Source organism: Melopsittacus undulatus, chromosome 1 (genome assembly GCF_012275295.1).
Source record: "Melopsittacus undulatus isolate bMelUnd1 chromosome 1, bMelUnd1.mat.Z, whole genome shotgun sequence".
Classification (NCBI taxonomy): domain Eukaryota; kingdom Metazoa; phylum Chordata; class Aves; order Psittaciformes; family Psittaculidae; genus Melopsittacus; species Melopsittacus undulatus.
This window is the reverse complement of record NC_047527.1, coordinates 9,766,094-9,780,335: the sequence shown is the minus strand read 5'-3', so window position 1 is coordinate 9,780,335 and position 14,242 is coordinate 9,766,094. Positions and strand designations below refer to the sequence as shown.

At 43.8% G+C, this 14,242-nt stretch overlaps 1 protein-coding gene across 1 annotated transcript in view; it reads right to left on the bottom strand.

Moving 5' to 3' along the window:
- The window catches only part of ASAP1 (ArfGAP with SH3 domain, ankyrin repeat and PH domain 1), a 118,116-nt gene extending 107,062 nt beyond the window's left edge, over positions 1-11,054 (bottom strand). The window contains exon 1 of the mRNA XM_034069793.1: positions 10,641-11,054. Coding sequence (XP_033925684.1) covers positions 10,641-10,766 — 126 coding nt within the window. The 5' untranslated portion in view covers positions 10,767-11,054. The remainder of the gene's footprint in view (positions 1-10,640) is intronic.
- Positions 11,055-14,242: the final 3,188 nt, after the last annotated feature.

Here is a 14,242-nt window from a genome sequence, read left to right as displayed (position 1 = left end):
ACAGAAGTGTCTATAGTTTTCTTTAACATCACTGTTACATTTTTCTAACAGTTGTCTTCATTCCTTGATACACACTGGACAAACAACAGCTCAACTACTTTCACTGTGTTGTACTTTTAGGACACTGACATTGACATGAAGAATTATTTAATAAAATGCTCTTGTTTGGTTTGCAGTGAGCATCACATTCATGTACTTCCATCTCATCTACCTTGCCTTCTACAAGGCTTTCGACACAGTCCCTCATGACATCCTTGTCATTACATTGGAGAGGTATGGGTTTGATGGATGGAATATTCAATGGATAAGGAACTGGCTGGATGACCACATCCAAAGAGTCTGAATCAATGGCTCAATGAATAAATAGAGATCAGTAATGAGTGGTGTCTCTCAGGGGCCCCTACTGGGGCCAGTACTGTTTAATAACTTTGTTAAAGACATAGACAGCGGGATTCAGTGCATCCTCTGCAAAGTGTACAGGTGACACCAAGCTGAGCAAAGCAGAGGGAAGGTGCCACCAGAGGCAAAAGATACTGGTTAATAAAAAAAAATTAAAAAAAAAAAAAGAAAAAGGAAAATAACTGGTCATGAGCCAGCACTGTTCGCTTGCAGCCCAAAAAGTCAACTGTATCCTAAGCTGCATCAAAAGAAGCATGACGAGCAGGTTGAAGGAGGTGATTTTTCCCCTACTACACTGTTCTTGTGGGATCCCACGTGAACTATCAAATGCAGTTTTGGGGGCTCTGGCACCTGTAAAAGTGGGTCCAGAGGATTAGAGGACATGAAGTAGTGAAAGGGCTGAAGCACCTCTCCTATAAAGACAGGATGACAGAGCTGGGGTTGGCTCAGCATGAAGAAGAGAAGGCTCAAGGAAGACCTTAGCATAGTTTTTCAATACTTTAATGGGGCTTATAAGCAAGATAAGTATAAGAAAGTACTTCTTACCAGGGCCTGTAGTGACAGGACAAAGTATAACAGTTTTAAACTGAAAAAGTGTAGATGTGTATCAGAGATGAAGAAGAAATTCTTTTTACAATGAGTGTGGTGAGGCCCTGGCACAGGTTGCCCAGAGAAGCTGTGGCTGCCCCATCCCTGGCAACGTTCAAAGCCAGGTGGGACAGGCCTTGAAGCAACCTGTTCTAGTCAAAGGTATCCCTGCCCACAGCAGCGGGTTGGAACTGGATGATCCTTAAGGTCCCTTCCAACCCAAACCATTCTATAATTACCAGCAAACAGTGCTACTAAATGCTACATAGTGCTACATCATGACTAAGAACTACCAAAAACAGCACTACAAAAATGCCATGCATTTTAAATTTGAGTACAGCAAAAGTATCACTTTTCTAGAGGATGTATAATAACCTAAATATTGTTTGGGCAAAAATAGTTTTCATTAACTAAAATATAAAGTATCTGGGAAATCCAACTTTCTACACCCATCATTAACACGTCAGTCTCATTCTAAAATCACCTGAATACAACAAAACCAAATTCTGTTGATAGCATCAAAAGAATACACAGATTTAAATACTGAAAGACTCTCTCAGTAATATGCTTAACATTATTTTTGTTCAATTCTAAAATAGATGTAAATGATTAAAATGAAACGTGGAATTTTGACGTAAAGCTATCAGAAGCAGAGCATAACAAAAATGTCAAGTTAGCTTTGTGTAACCATTAGGGGATTTCTGTTTTGTTTAAAAGAAACAAGCTGGCCCTGAACTTACTGAAGACTTGCTGCTCCAGCTGGATGCACATAGGTCTCTAGGGCCCAATGGGATTCATCCCAGAGTACTGAAAGAGCTGGGATGTCATTGCAGGACACCTCTCCATTATTTTGCAGTGGTTGTGGGAATCTGGAGAGGTCTTAGTCAATTGGAATCAGGTTTAAATGTGCTGTTTTCCCAAGAATAAACTCATCATAATCTTTTACCAGAAAATACAAAAAACGTTCAGGAAACTCAATAAATACTTTACTCTGCCTGCATATCTTCTTAAAGATTAAATTATGCAGTCTAAACAATCTTAAGAAGGACTACTTCAACAGTCAGGTGGCATTTTGAATATCTCTGGACAGAGGGTCCATAGTTTCTCTGGGCACTTGTTCATCAGACTCCCAGTTAAAAACAAACTAATGAACCCTCAGAACAACAAACATATACAAACCCCCTCAAATCTAATCAAAATTTCTGCCTTCTTAGCTTCCTCCAATTACGTAGTTGGAAAAAAGCAGTAGCTTTTTTGGCCTTAGCTTCCCTTCTAAGGTCAAAGAAATCCAGTTTCCCCTCCTGAAGTGATGTGTGTTAGGCCCCTAATCACCTTGGTGATCTCCATACTTGTGGCAATATGTCACTTCTTTCATGTACTGGTGAAACCCTAAAGAAAGAACTTCAGATGTGGCCTCATAGTTGCTAAATATAGGTGAAAAACCACTACTTTCTGGCTGCACTCTTACTAATGCAGCCCAGGACGTGGCTGGCCTTTGTCACTGACAAACCCCACTGAACTTACCATCTACCCGAGTCCAAGGTCCTTTCTTGGAAACCTGTCTTCTAGCCAGCCTGTACTGCTGCATGGGGCTACTTCATCGCTGGTTGGTTGACATGGTTTCGTGTGATGTGTCCCTGCCCACGGCAGGGGTTTGCAACTAGATGATCTTAAGGTCCTTTCAAACTCAAACCATTCTATGATTTCACATTTCTCTTCATAAAGTGCCACAAGGCTCCTCCTACCAGGCCATTCCTCAAGGTCCCACTGAATGGTGATTCTGCACACCAGCATATCTAGCAACTCAGTATCATCTGAACATACTTGTTGAGATCACACTCCAGCCCATCATCTAGACAATCAAAAGACACCAAATAGTACTGGCCCCACAACTGATCCTGGAAGGATGCCACCTGTGATCTGTTACTGGCTGGACTTCATTGATCATTACCCTCTGGGCTTAGCAACCCACCCACCCTGCAGGTTATTCATCTGGTCCAGCTCTCACTAATCCAGACAGAAGGCTACCACAGCAGACCATATTAAAGGCCTTGCATTCCTACAGACTTCTCTTCTGCAGAAAATTATTTCCAGCATCATACTAGGCTTTTAGTTCTCAGGCAGGTTAAAAAAACAACAGACTCTAGTTGTATTGTAAGTATCTATTCCTGCATGAGAAAGACTTCTGTGTATTTCCTGATAATGTAAAAAGAAGGATAAAACAAGCAAGGTCAAGATAGAGGTGGCTACTAAAAAGAAAGAAAAAGCATACACCCTTTGGTCTAACCACAGCAACAACACAACTTCAGGCCTGGCCTGCCACCAGTGAGTGAGAGACAAGGAGGCCCTGTGTGCACATCTATATGTATAAAGGGTGAAATGGGATCCCAACACCCTTTGTTTGCTTTTTCACAGTATCATTAAAGGAAAAGTTTCTCCAAATCACCATAATCAAACCCACTACCCACAAAAATCTTACTTGTCACAATGCTTACACAAAACCTCAGCGTTAGCCCACTGGTATTTAAAAGACAATATATAGTGCTGTTCAACACTGTCTCTTCAGAACTATAAAATAACTGTTTGCTGTACTTCTCAGCTGGGCTCATACTTCCAGCTGTACTCTTTCAAGAAAGGAAACTCATGCTATTATCTCAGGAGTTTTCCTTCACACTCACCAGTAAACTTTAGGCCTCTTGGTCAGTATCAATCAAACCTGACACAACAGTCTCTAAAGAGAGGTATCAGGGCACATTCTATTAACTGCATCCTGAAAAGTTTCCCATGAAATACACAAATGTACCATTTGTTTGAGGCATGGTTTTTAGAACATGCTTATATTGCCTTCCTCTGACCCTGAAACAATGCTAGTAATTAATTAGCATTCTTGGCTTGATGCTGCCTCATGACTTTCCTGCAAGGTACTATTGCATTCAAAATAAGATGTTATGATCTTCCTTTCAGTTCCCCTCTATGAATTTGTTTCACATCTGTTTGTTATTAATTTTTTTAAAACACCTTCATTTACATCATTACAAATCACAACAACAGCTATGAAAATTGAATTTTACTCACTGGAGAGGAAACTACTGGAAATTACATCAACCAACCTAATTCTGCTCCAAATCACTTTCCTGCAGTCTTTCAGTGACACCATGCTGGATTACAAACATGGGCTTGTGGATTGTTTCCCCACCATCACTTTTTTTCTTTTTTCCTTCAAAGAACTTTTTTTTCCTTTTTATTGTTTTCTAACTACAGAAGATTCTCCCCAGGACTCCAACCTAAACACTAAACCCAAATTTAAGTCATGCCACTTTAAGCACCAATCTCTTCTCCGTCAGAGCCCAAGTTCCCATGACTGCATGGAACACGCTCTGTCAGGAGCATACTGATCAGAGTGCACCAAAGAGCACTTTCACAGTTCCCTAACTGATGAACAAACATGAAGAAGCCTGTTGGGAGTTCAAAACAAGAAGCAGTACTTCTCTAAAACACAAATGAGCTACCAAAAAGCAGTAAGTATTTTCAAAAATGTGCCTGAAATAAATACAAATTCTCAAGAGGCAAAGCTAATTTGTCTGCCATGACTGAAACTTTGAACTAGCAGTGAATACTTTTTTTGCCTCTCCTCACATCAGTCACACTGAGGAAAAAGGAGATTGCCTGCTTGTTGCAACCACGTTTCAACTAGCATCAAATCAAGGTTAGAACCAGTTGCATACTAAATGTCATGCTAAGTGCCATTACTGTAGCATGTAAATGTATAACAGCCTCAACTGCATTTTTGTGAGACCTGCTGTTGCAAATACAGGACATTGCTGTCAAGTCTCCTTCTTCATCACATTTTCAATATTATGACCAAGAGTTACCCATGAGCTGTCACTGAGGCCTCTGTATTTTAAAGTGCCCATGAACCCATTTTTCCATCTTTGGTGCAATTTGCCATTCAGTATAAAAAGCACTAATAAATATCCTGAATCTTACTTAGTAGACAAAGAAACTTTTCTTACTTGGTTTTTAGGATGATCTGTTACCAAAAGCATATTTCTTTGACACGTGAAGATTGCTTGTGGTCTGTTATGTAAGAAACAAATCTTAAGTACAAAGCTCTCTATGATGAAAGACTTCTTCTGGCTGCCATAAGTAACATATTACAAGGTTAGGAAAAGCTGGGTTTAAGTCTAGTGCTGCTGAAGCCTCCTGGTTTCCCTCCCTGGAAAATAAAAATCCATTTTAATAAAAAAAATAAAAATTAAAGAATAAAAAAAATAGGATGTTACAATTGACCTGTTGTAATTACACAGAGGTGATGCTTGAAGAGAAATTAAGTGATAGAAATTTTTCTCTTCAGACACACAGTTTTTACCAGTTTTCAGAGTTTAGGCTAATGAACAAAGTCTGAATGTACTGCCAACTAAAACAAAAACCTGATGTAGAATGGAAATGCTCCTGCTTGCTTACATGGTTTCACCTGCCCCCCTTCACTGAATCCTTTGTCACTGAAAAAGATCTTGTGAAAGAAAAGTGTATGAAGTCAACGTAGATGTGGTACATCATGTGGTACATGACTGTACAGCTGTTTCATGCAAGTTTCTACAAAATCACAATGAAAAACGTTGTTCCCCTACCACTGCCCCAACAACCTTCCCCCAGTAGGGTAAAAAAATAAAAAAAATTAAAAAAAAAAAAAACACACACAAACCAAAGCACAAAGGGAAAGTTACATACAGGAAACTGTGAAAATGATTCACCCACAACAGAACTTTCAAAGAAAATTTTTAAAAGGCAAACCAAAAATTTCCCCCATACTTTCCCATTTCCCATCTCTAACCTTAGGTAAGTGCCCATGACATGATGGAGAACATTGAGAAATCTTCCTCTTTCAAGTTATGTTAGATTATACCAGACTTGCAGTGAGAACAACAAAATATATGTTAGGCTGAGCAGGAACCAGTCATTCTTTCACTAATGTAGCATGAACCCATCTGTTACAGCACCAGTCTAGACCAATAGACCTCTAAGCTCAAGTAGACCAGCATAGAGAGAAGCAAAATGAGCAACTATTACAGGAATGGTGGTTGGAGGGTATTACTTGAAAAAACAAAACCAAACAAACCAACCCAAACATTTCTGCAGCCATATTTCATTACACTAATCAGTTAAACATTTATTTAAAAAGGATGACTATATCAAGATCTAATTGGCAGAAAGCACATTTTAAGTTTTTGACTTCTCATTGAAGAGCAAAAGAAAGACATAAATAACAATGCTCAATCATTATGAAAGTATAACAGTAAAACAGGCATCAACCAACTACATCTACTCTTTACTGTATTATCAGCTTCTAATTGTTCTTATTTACCAGCCTGCCTAAAGAGAATTTAACTGTTTAAGCTTAGCCTCTGTATCTGTCAGCCCTGCAAGACATCTGCTGCTTTAGGAGAAAGAACTGCCTGGTCACGATAACTGACTTATCCCTTGAGTGCAAAGATGTCCTTTCAGCTGGAGCTGGAACGCAGCAGAATGGTAATCAAGACAGTCTTGTGGCGATCCCACATGTGCACTACTTATTCTCAGAACAGATGTCATCATTCCCTAAAAATTCCAACTAGCTCACATAGTAATATCAACTAAAAGATTAAAATCAACTCTTCAAAATCTTGAGAATCATGGAGCTACTGTACTTTACAGTAAAATGCAGAGGCTGTATTTTAAGATACTGTAGCAGCAATCTGTCTATACTATCTCAGGGCTTCAACTTTTCCATAAAAAGTAATTAACCACCCACTTACATACGCAATAATCCACCTCTTCATATGAATATTATAAGAAACTTCTCCCAGTTCATGCAGAAATGTGAAGTTTAAAATGTCTTCTTTGCATGAATGTAGCATTAGGCTGAAGAAACCAACATGGAAAGGAGTACAGACTGCAAATTCTCTTAAACTAGACCTTTCTATTCAGAGCCTGAACAAAAAAAATAGCATTACTTTAGCAACAGAATGAACCTTAAAAAATGTATTTTCTGATGGCCACTAGATAACACTCACGCTTCAAAAATAAATATTACTAAAAAATTGATCTTGCTGGTCATTGGTAACAAAAGTACAAGATGCCTATGCCTGGCTACGAAGATGACAGGGTCTGTTTTCCTTGGCCTGGTGTGACTGGATGATAAAAACCCCCAGTTTTCTCTCAGGAGGAAAAAAATCTTGATAATTTCCCAAAGTTTCAGGAGTTTAAACAATGTAGCCTGAAACTCTTCTAGTCAATAAACTGCCACACAGCAGCATTTACCTACTATTTTCTCCTTTAACAATATTACAACAGATTTAAATAAACTCTGGGTGGTATTTGGGGGGCGTGGGGGTAGAAGGGGATGGGAGGTGGTGTTTGATGGTTTTGGGTCTTTTTTAGTAAGTCATAGAATCAACTAGGTTGGAAAAGACCTTTAAGATCATCCAGTCCAACTGTTACCCCCAGGACTGACAAGTCCACCACTAAACCATGTCACTAAGAGCCTCATTTACGTGGGTTTGGACACTTCCAAGGGTGGTGATTCCACCACTTCCCTGGGAAGCCTGTTCCAATGCCTGACTACCATTTCAATGAAGAATTTTTTTCCTAACATGCAGTCTAAACACATTGAAATCCTTTGGATAGTCTTTCCTGGACTTCTGATTTTTTCAGATATGCCTTCACATTTTGTTGGGTTTTGCATTAAAACCTAACCAAGCGTGAAATTAATCAGAATTGGTAAATATGCCTGCTCTGATTTTTTCACCTGAAACTTGTCCCAGAATTGCATCTAACAGGATCTAAGAGTTGTAACAGAAGAGTCACAACTAGGAGAGAATATATATTAATCTGCTCAGCTGAACTAACTGCACATCTACTGGAGTTCAATCAAGTGAAAAAAAAAAAAACCCAGCAACCAAGTTCATCATCTATTTTATTACTTCAGAAAACTTGTTAATAGCGATTAAGAAACACTAAATTCATAACTCTGGGATACCTTCAAGGAACTAGACAGAGACACAGAGGCACACAAAATAGCCTGCTTCTTTTTTGTCACATTCTTTATGAAACAGTGGTTCTGACCTAACCACTGCTCTGAACTCTTGGTAGGAGTTACACCAGACTCAGATGCTACAAAACAGATGTAATTCTTGTTAAATCTCTTCAATTTCCCTACCAGTTCTGTTGGGAAAAATAGTTCGAGTTCACAGTCCTGTTCAGAATAAAGAAAATTATTAGTTTATCCACAAACCAGCTTATAGTCACTGAGGTAGGTACAGGGTGTGTTGAACTACACTAGCTCTCAAATAATGACCTAAGATACTTCAGGCTGCAGTGCCCTAACAGCACAGAGCTGGACACTACCTGCAAGAGGCCAGTGAGGGCTCCAACCACACACAACATGAAGGTAAAAATCAAACAGCTCCAAGGATGGGATCATCCCCTTTGCCTTAACACAGTGGGCTCTATATTGAAGTTCAGGATCTGCTTGAAGAGGTTTTTGCTCGTCCACAATGTGTGGACAATGGCAGCAGTAATAGGAGCCACATAACAGCCACTTCAACTGCTCCGTTTCAGTCCCCTGCTTCACATGAATCACAGCCGTAGGTAAGCAGATGGACAGAAAACAGCCCCAGCTTTAGAGCAGCAGCAGCAGAACTGAGCATGCAAGCTACAGCTACAATAAAGACACAAGGACTCTAATGGAGCACTTTGCCTGCCTCATTCTGACCATCTGCATCTTTTCATTCAATTTAATACAAGCAAATTTTAGGAGAGCTGCAGATTTTTTGCAGTATGTAACAACAGAGCATATTTCTATGTTGTCTGCCATTAAATAAAGGGGGTTTTATATTTACAGTTAATGAATATAAGTCGAGCATCAATTTGAACTGCAAAGGGCTTAAGTAGGACACATAAAATAGTTATACAAACAAAATAAATTCAAGAAATACCAACACAAGTACTAGAAGCACCCACTATTCTCTATTCCTGTGATTTATTGCTGTCAAACCAGACACAAAAACTTTGAAAATATGCTCAATCCACACAAATACCACAGAACACTGCGTATTTGTCCTTTACATTTTGGTTTTCTTTGGACAGGCATTATGCCACTCAGACTGTACTGCTGTACTTCCCAAATCATGAAAGCATTATACTGTGTTCTTACCCTAGAAGTCATCGGAGATGGTAGAATACATATGTTTGTTTAACTCTCTGAATGCTGTCGACTGCACTAGTAAGTATATACCAGTGGCTGAACCTATTCCACACAGCTAAGACCAGGGGGCAGCAATACTGTCAAACACAAACCAAAACAGGTTTATGTCTAACAAACCTGTAAGCAACCACAGCTCAGTTAGATGAGAAAATAGCAGTTACAGTTATGGGAAAGTTACATAAATTAATCTAGGTTACATAATAAAAATAAACCACATAATTTTAAATGCAGTCATACAGCCACTGGTCAATTACTATAAACAAAATCACTGTAAGATGTTGAACATAGGAAGTTTTCTACTAATCCAGCATTAACTAATTTTTATCCTATTTTCCATACCCAAGACTATCTGGAGAACATGATGATTAGTACTCTTTTCTTGCATACCAAATGATTTGCTCATGCCAACACAGTCAACAAAACTAAAAAGAATCTATTAAATCCATCTCCTAGATACGCACTGGCTCTTGAATAATTGACAAATACTTCATGAACTGAGTGTATAATCCAAACCAACTCACTGCAATCTATGAAACAATAGCAAAAAGCTGTCTTCTATCAGAGTCATTATGCTTGTACCTGCAATCAAGTGTGGGGCAAGAGAAGAGCTATACTCTGCCTTGTTTTCAAGTCATTTGGTAGACATTTCCTCCTAACTGCTGACCTAGTCCATAGGAAATCACACTGGAAACCTCAAATAGGAAGCAATGGACCGATATCCCATAGAAGCCAGCTCTGGCAGTTTACCCATCTTCACACTCTCATTTCTTGACAGTGAAGCAGGATGAACATCTAAATGACTTATGAAATAAAATATGAAATAAAATAACCAAACCAGCAGTGAGGCTTCAAGGTTGAGATGCTGTGTCTATAATCACTCTGCTGCATTATTTTGCTCCTCTCCTTCCACCACCTATTTTGTTTTCATAGTATTTTCCTCACCCCACATTTATCTCTTCATCCTTACCTCATTTCTTAAACAAGGTCTCCCTTGGCAGGTTTCAGCAGTCAAGAGTTCTGTGCTGACTTGATCTAATGAGTGGCTGGGGAAAACCTCTGCTAACTCTCCCAAAGGCTTCCCTCTAAAAATCCCAACATTCACTTTTCTTTCTTACTGCAACAACCACCAACACAAAAAAAAAAACAAGACATACAACAGCAATATTTAAGTTCAGACAACTGCTTTATACACTAAGACGCCAGAGAAGGAAAGCTTTCCGTAACTAGCTCAACCCAAGAGCAAAGTCCCACAATTAAAAGACCAGATTACACGCATACCAATGCTTCTAGCTCCCTTGGATTTGGGCGGGCAGCACTGCCCTGTCTCTGATGCGCTTTCTCAAAGACAAAAAAAAAAAACAAAAAGGAAAAGGAAATAAAGGGAGGGAGGTGTATGTGGGTGATTTACCTCTTCCAGCAGCGTGACCGTATTTCTGCAGTTCTGCAACCGGGTGGTGAAGCTGGAGGTGGTCGGGGAGTTGTAATCCTCTGTAGTCTCGGCGATGAACTCCGACACGGTGATCTGGTCCGGCATGATCCTACCCCACCGGTAAAGCCCAGAAGGAGCCGAACACACAGATCCGAAGAAGGCGAAGCCAAGTTTTGGGGAGGAAGGTGGAGGGGGAAAAAAAAATAAGGAAGGAAGAAAAAAAAAAAGAAAAAACAAAAACAGAGGGAAGATGTTAGCAGCCAGCAGAGACCCGCAGCATCAAAGCCGCGGAACCGCAGACAGAGGCTGAGGCTTCAGCCTCCACATCCAGCCTTTCTCCCGGCCGCCCCCTCCTCCTCCCGGACAGGAGGTGAAGGGGGAAAGGCCCCCACACGGCACCGCTGCCCGCGCCGCCCGGCCCCGCCGGCGGGGAGAGCTCCCTCGGCTGCCTGCGGCCCCCCGACGGCTGCGGGGACGGGGCCGCCTCTGAGAAGCCCGGCCCCACCGCCGGCGCTGAGGGGAGGGAGAGAAGGAGGGAGCGGCGGCCGCCAGCCCCCACCCCACCGAGCTCAGCCCCTTTCCCCACCCGCCGCCGACCCCCCTCACGCCCCCTCGCCTCAACCGCCGCTCCCGCCCGCCGCCAACTTGAGCACTGACTTGTGCGGGCTCCGGCTGCGGCCCCCGGCCGGGGGCAAGGAGGGGAAGGGCCGGGGCTAGCGGGGGCTTGGCCGGGGCTGGCAGGGCTCCCGCCGCCGCTGACAGTCACCCGGTGACTGACACGCGCTACCCAGCGCCCGCCCGCAGCCGTTACGTGAGGCTAACGAGGAAGTGCTCTGCGCATGCGCCAGACACCTCCCTCCCTCTCCCGGCGGCGCCGTCCCCTCCCCCGGCCTCGCGCACGCCCCCGTCAGGCCCCCCCCTCCCCTCCCACCTCCCTCCGCGCTGCGGGGAGTGCCTCAGGCTGCGGCTCCGCTTTCCTTTAGTTGTTTAGTTTTCCTTTTATTTCATTGTTAAAAAGAGATTTCAGGTGGAAGCGGGCAAGGTCGGGGGGCAATGGGCTCCGGCTCTGTTCCCAGCCGTGAGACAGGGCTCCCGGCGCCGGCAGCCGTGTGGCAGCCGCAAGGACCTGCTTGCTCCGGACGGCCACTTTCAGCCGCGGCGTGCAGCAGCCGGCTCTGTGTTATTTGGTCTTATTTTGCCCTTAAGTCCATCCCAGCCAGTGGAAAAGCTTTTGCTTGTGCTACAAGCTTCCTAAGGCATAAAGCATGAAGAGTCCCTACAGCCAGTGCTGACAGTCATCGCTTTAAGCAAACTGGCTGTACAGATTTTACTCTCCTTAGATAATTTTCAGGAAGTTCTGCCATGCCTCAGTGACAGCGCTGAAGCTGCTGTTCCTGATATGTGTTACTAATTATGCTCCTGAGCCTGTCCAAAGAGAGCAAGAGGGAGATACACCACCACCGCCATGCCCCGGCTGCATGGCTCACCACAGCCCCTTACAAGCCATGGCCGTGCTCAACCACAGTCCCTCACACGCCATGGCCAGGCTCACCACAGCCCCTCACATGCCATGGCCAGGCTCACCACAGCCCTTGCACACCATGGCCAGGCTCACCACAGCCCTTGCACACCATGGCCAGGCTCACCACAGCCCTTCACACTCCATGGCCATGCTCAACCACAGCCCCTCGCACACCATGGCCAGGCTCACCCCAGCCCCTCACACACCATGGCCAGGCTCACCACAGGCCCTCACACACCATGGCCGCGCTCACCGTAGCCCCTTGCACACCATGGCCAGGCCCACCACAGCCCCTCACACACCATGGCCGGGCTCACCACAGCCCTTGCACACCATGGCCAGGCTCACCACAGCCCCTCATACTCCATGGCCACGCTCACCGCAGCCCCTCATATGCCATGGCCGGGCTCACCACAGCCCCCCACACTCCATGGCCAGGCTCACCACAGCCCCTCACACTCCATGGCCACGCTCACCGCAGCCCCTCACATGCCATGGCCAGGCTCACCACAGCCCTCGCACACCATGGCCGCACTCAACCACAGCCCCTCGCACACCATGGCCAGGTTCACTACAGCCCCTCACACACCATGGCTGCGCTCACCATAGCCCCTCGCACGCCATGGCCAGGCTCACCACAGCCCCTTGCACACCATGGCTGGGCTGCACAGCTCACCACAGCCCCTTGCACACCATGGCCAGGCTCACCACAGCCGGGCTCACCACAGCCCCTCACATTCCATGGCTATGCTCACCACAGCCCCTTGCACACCATGGCCAGGCTCACCACAGCCTGTCACACGCCATGGCCGGGCTGCACAGCTCACCACGGCCCCTCACACAACAGCCACCACCTGAACCCTTCACTGCATCCCTGATGTCCATTATGCACTCACCAGCTGTATTTCCCAATAAGCTAAAACATCATTTATCTGTTATTGCATCATGCAACTGTGGGAATTGACAGACAGCACTAATGAGGTTTTGGGCTGGGTGTTTTTTAAGCTTAGATGTTGGGGCCCATATGTGCCTTTCTAAAGAAGTGGAGGTCACAGGAGACTCAAGTAATTATGGTCATCTGCTGTTTCAGTCTGATTTATTTACTCATACAATGTGTTTTCCTTTTCTGTTTGGGGTTCTCTCCACAGAAGCTGGGGAATTCAGGCATGGTAAATATTCTCAAATCTGAACAACTGGAAGTGAGCAATATAATATGGGTATGTTCATTCCAAGGTTTTAATGTTCTCTATATAAGGACCAACTCCTGTATTACAATGCACTCAGGCCTTTACATGGTTTTCTATGTAATTGGAATTAAAAATGCCTGTACAACTAAAAACATCAATAAAAGGCTGTGATGCCTGACTAAGTATAAAAAAGAGATACCTAATTGGTGTATACCCATAAAACAAATGATTTAAATGCGGTTCTGCCAGCAGAAATATGACCAGTACTCCTGAGAAATGGTCCTGCCTGAACATGTTTCTTTGATTTCATTGCCTTAGCAGAAGCCCTCCATATGGCCATGTGATTGCTGCTGTTGCTGCTTCACGTGATCCAGCTTTCCGGCACAAAGGCTCCAGGCTCGTACAGATGATTGTTAAACGTCATGAGACTCTGAAAGGTAGAGTAGGCAAGAGGAGGAGGGAGCCAAGAAAAGAACCGTGTGGGAGTTACACTGAGAAATGGATTTGAAAATGAAGCACTGAAGAAGCAACTGGAGGGGTAGGAAGAAATTCAATTGAGGATCATGTTCATAAGAGCAGTGGAGGAGAAAGAGAGATCAAGAAGATAAAAATGGCTGGTGGCATCAAAAGTAGTATGGAAAGGAGAGTGAAGAACTGCCTGGGGGTTTGGGTCAGGGAAGAGCTGTTAGCATCAGGAAGGGCTGTTTCAGTGTACCTAGCTTGCATGGAAAGCGGATGGGTGAGGGGCTGGGACACAGCCCGAGGGCCACACAGGGTCTCTGTGGTCACCTCTGCTAATTTCCTGCAGGACATCGATCATGGGCTGTCAACACAACAGTTCCTGAGCCAGACCTACGAACTGAGGGTCAGCT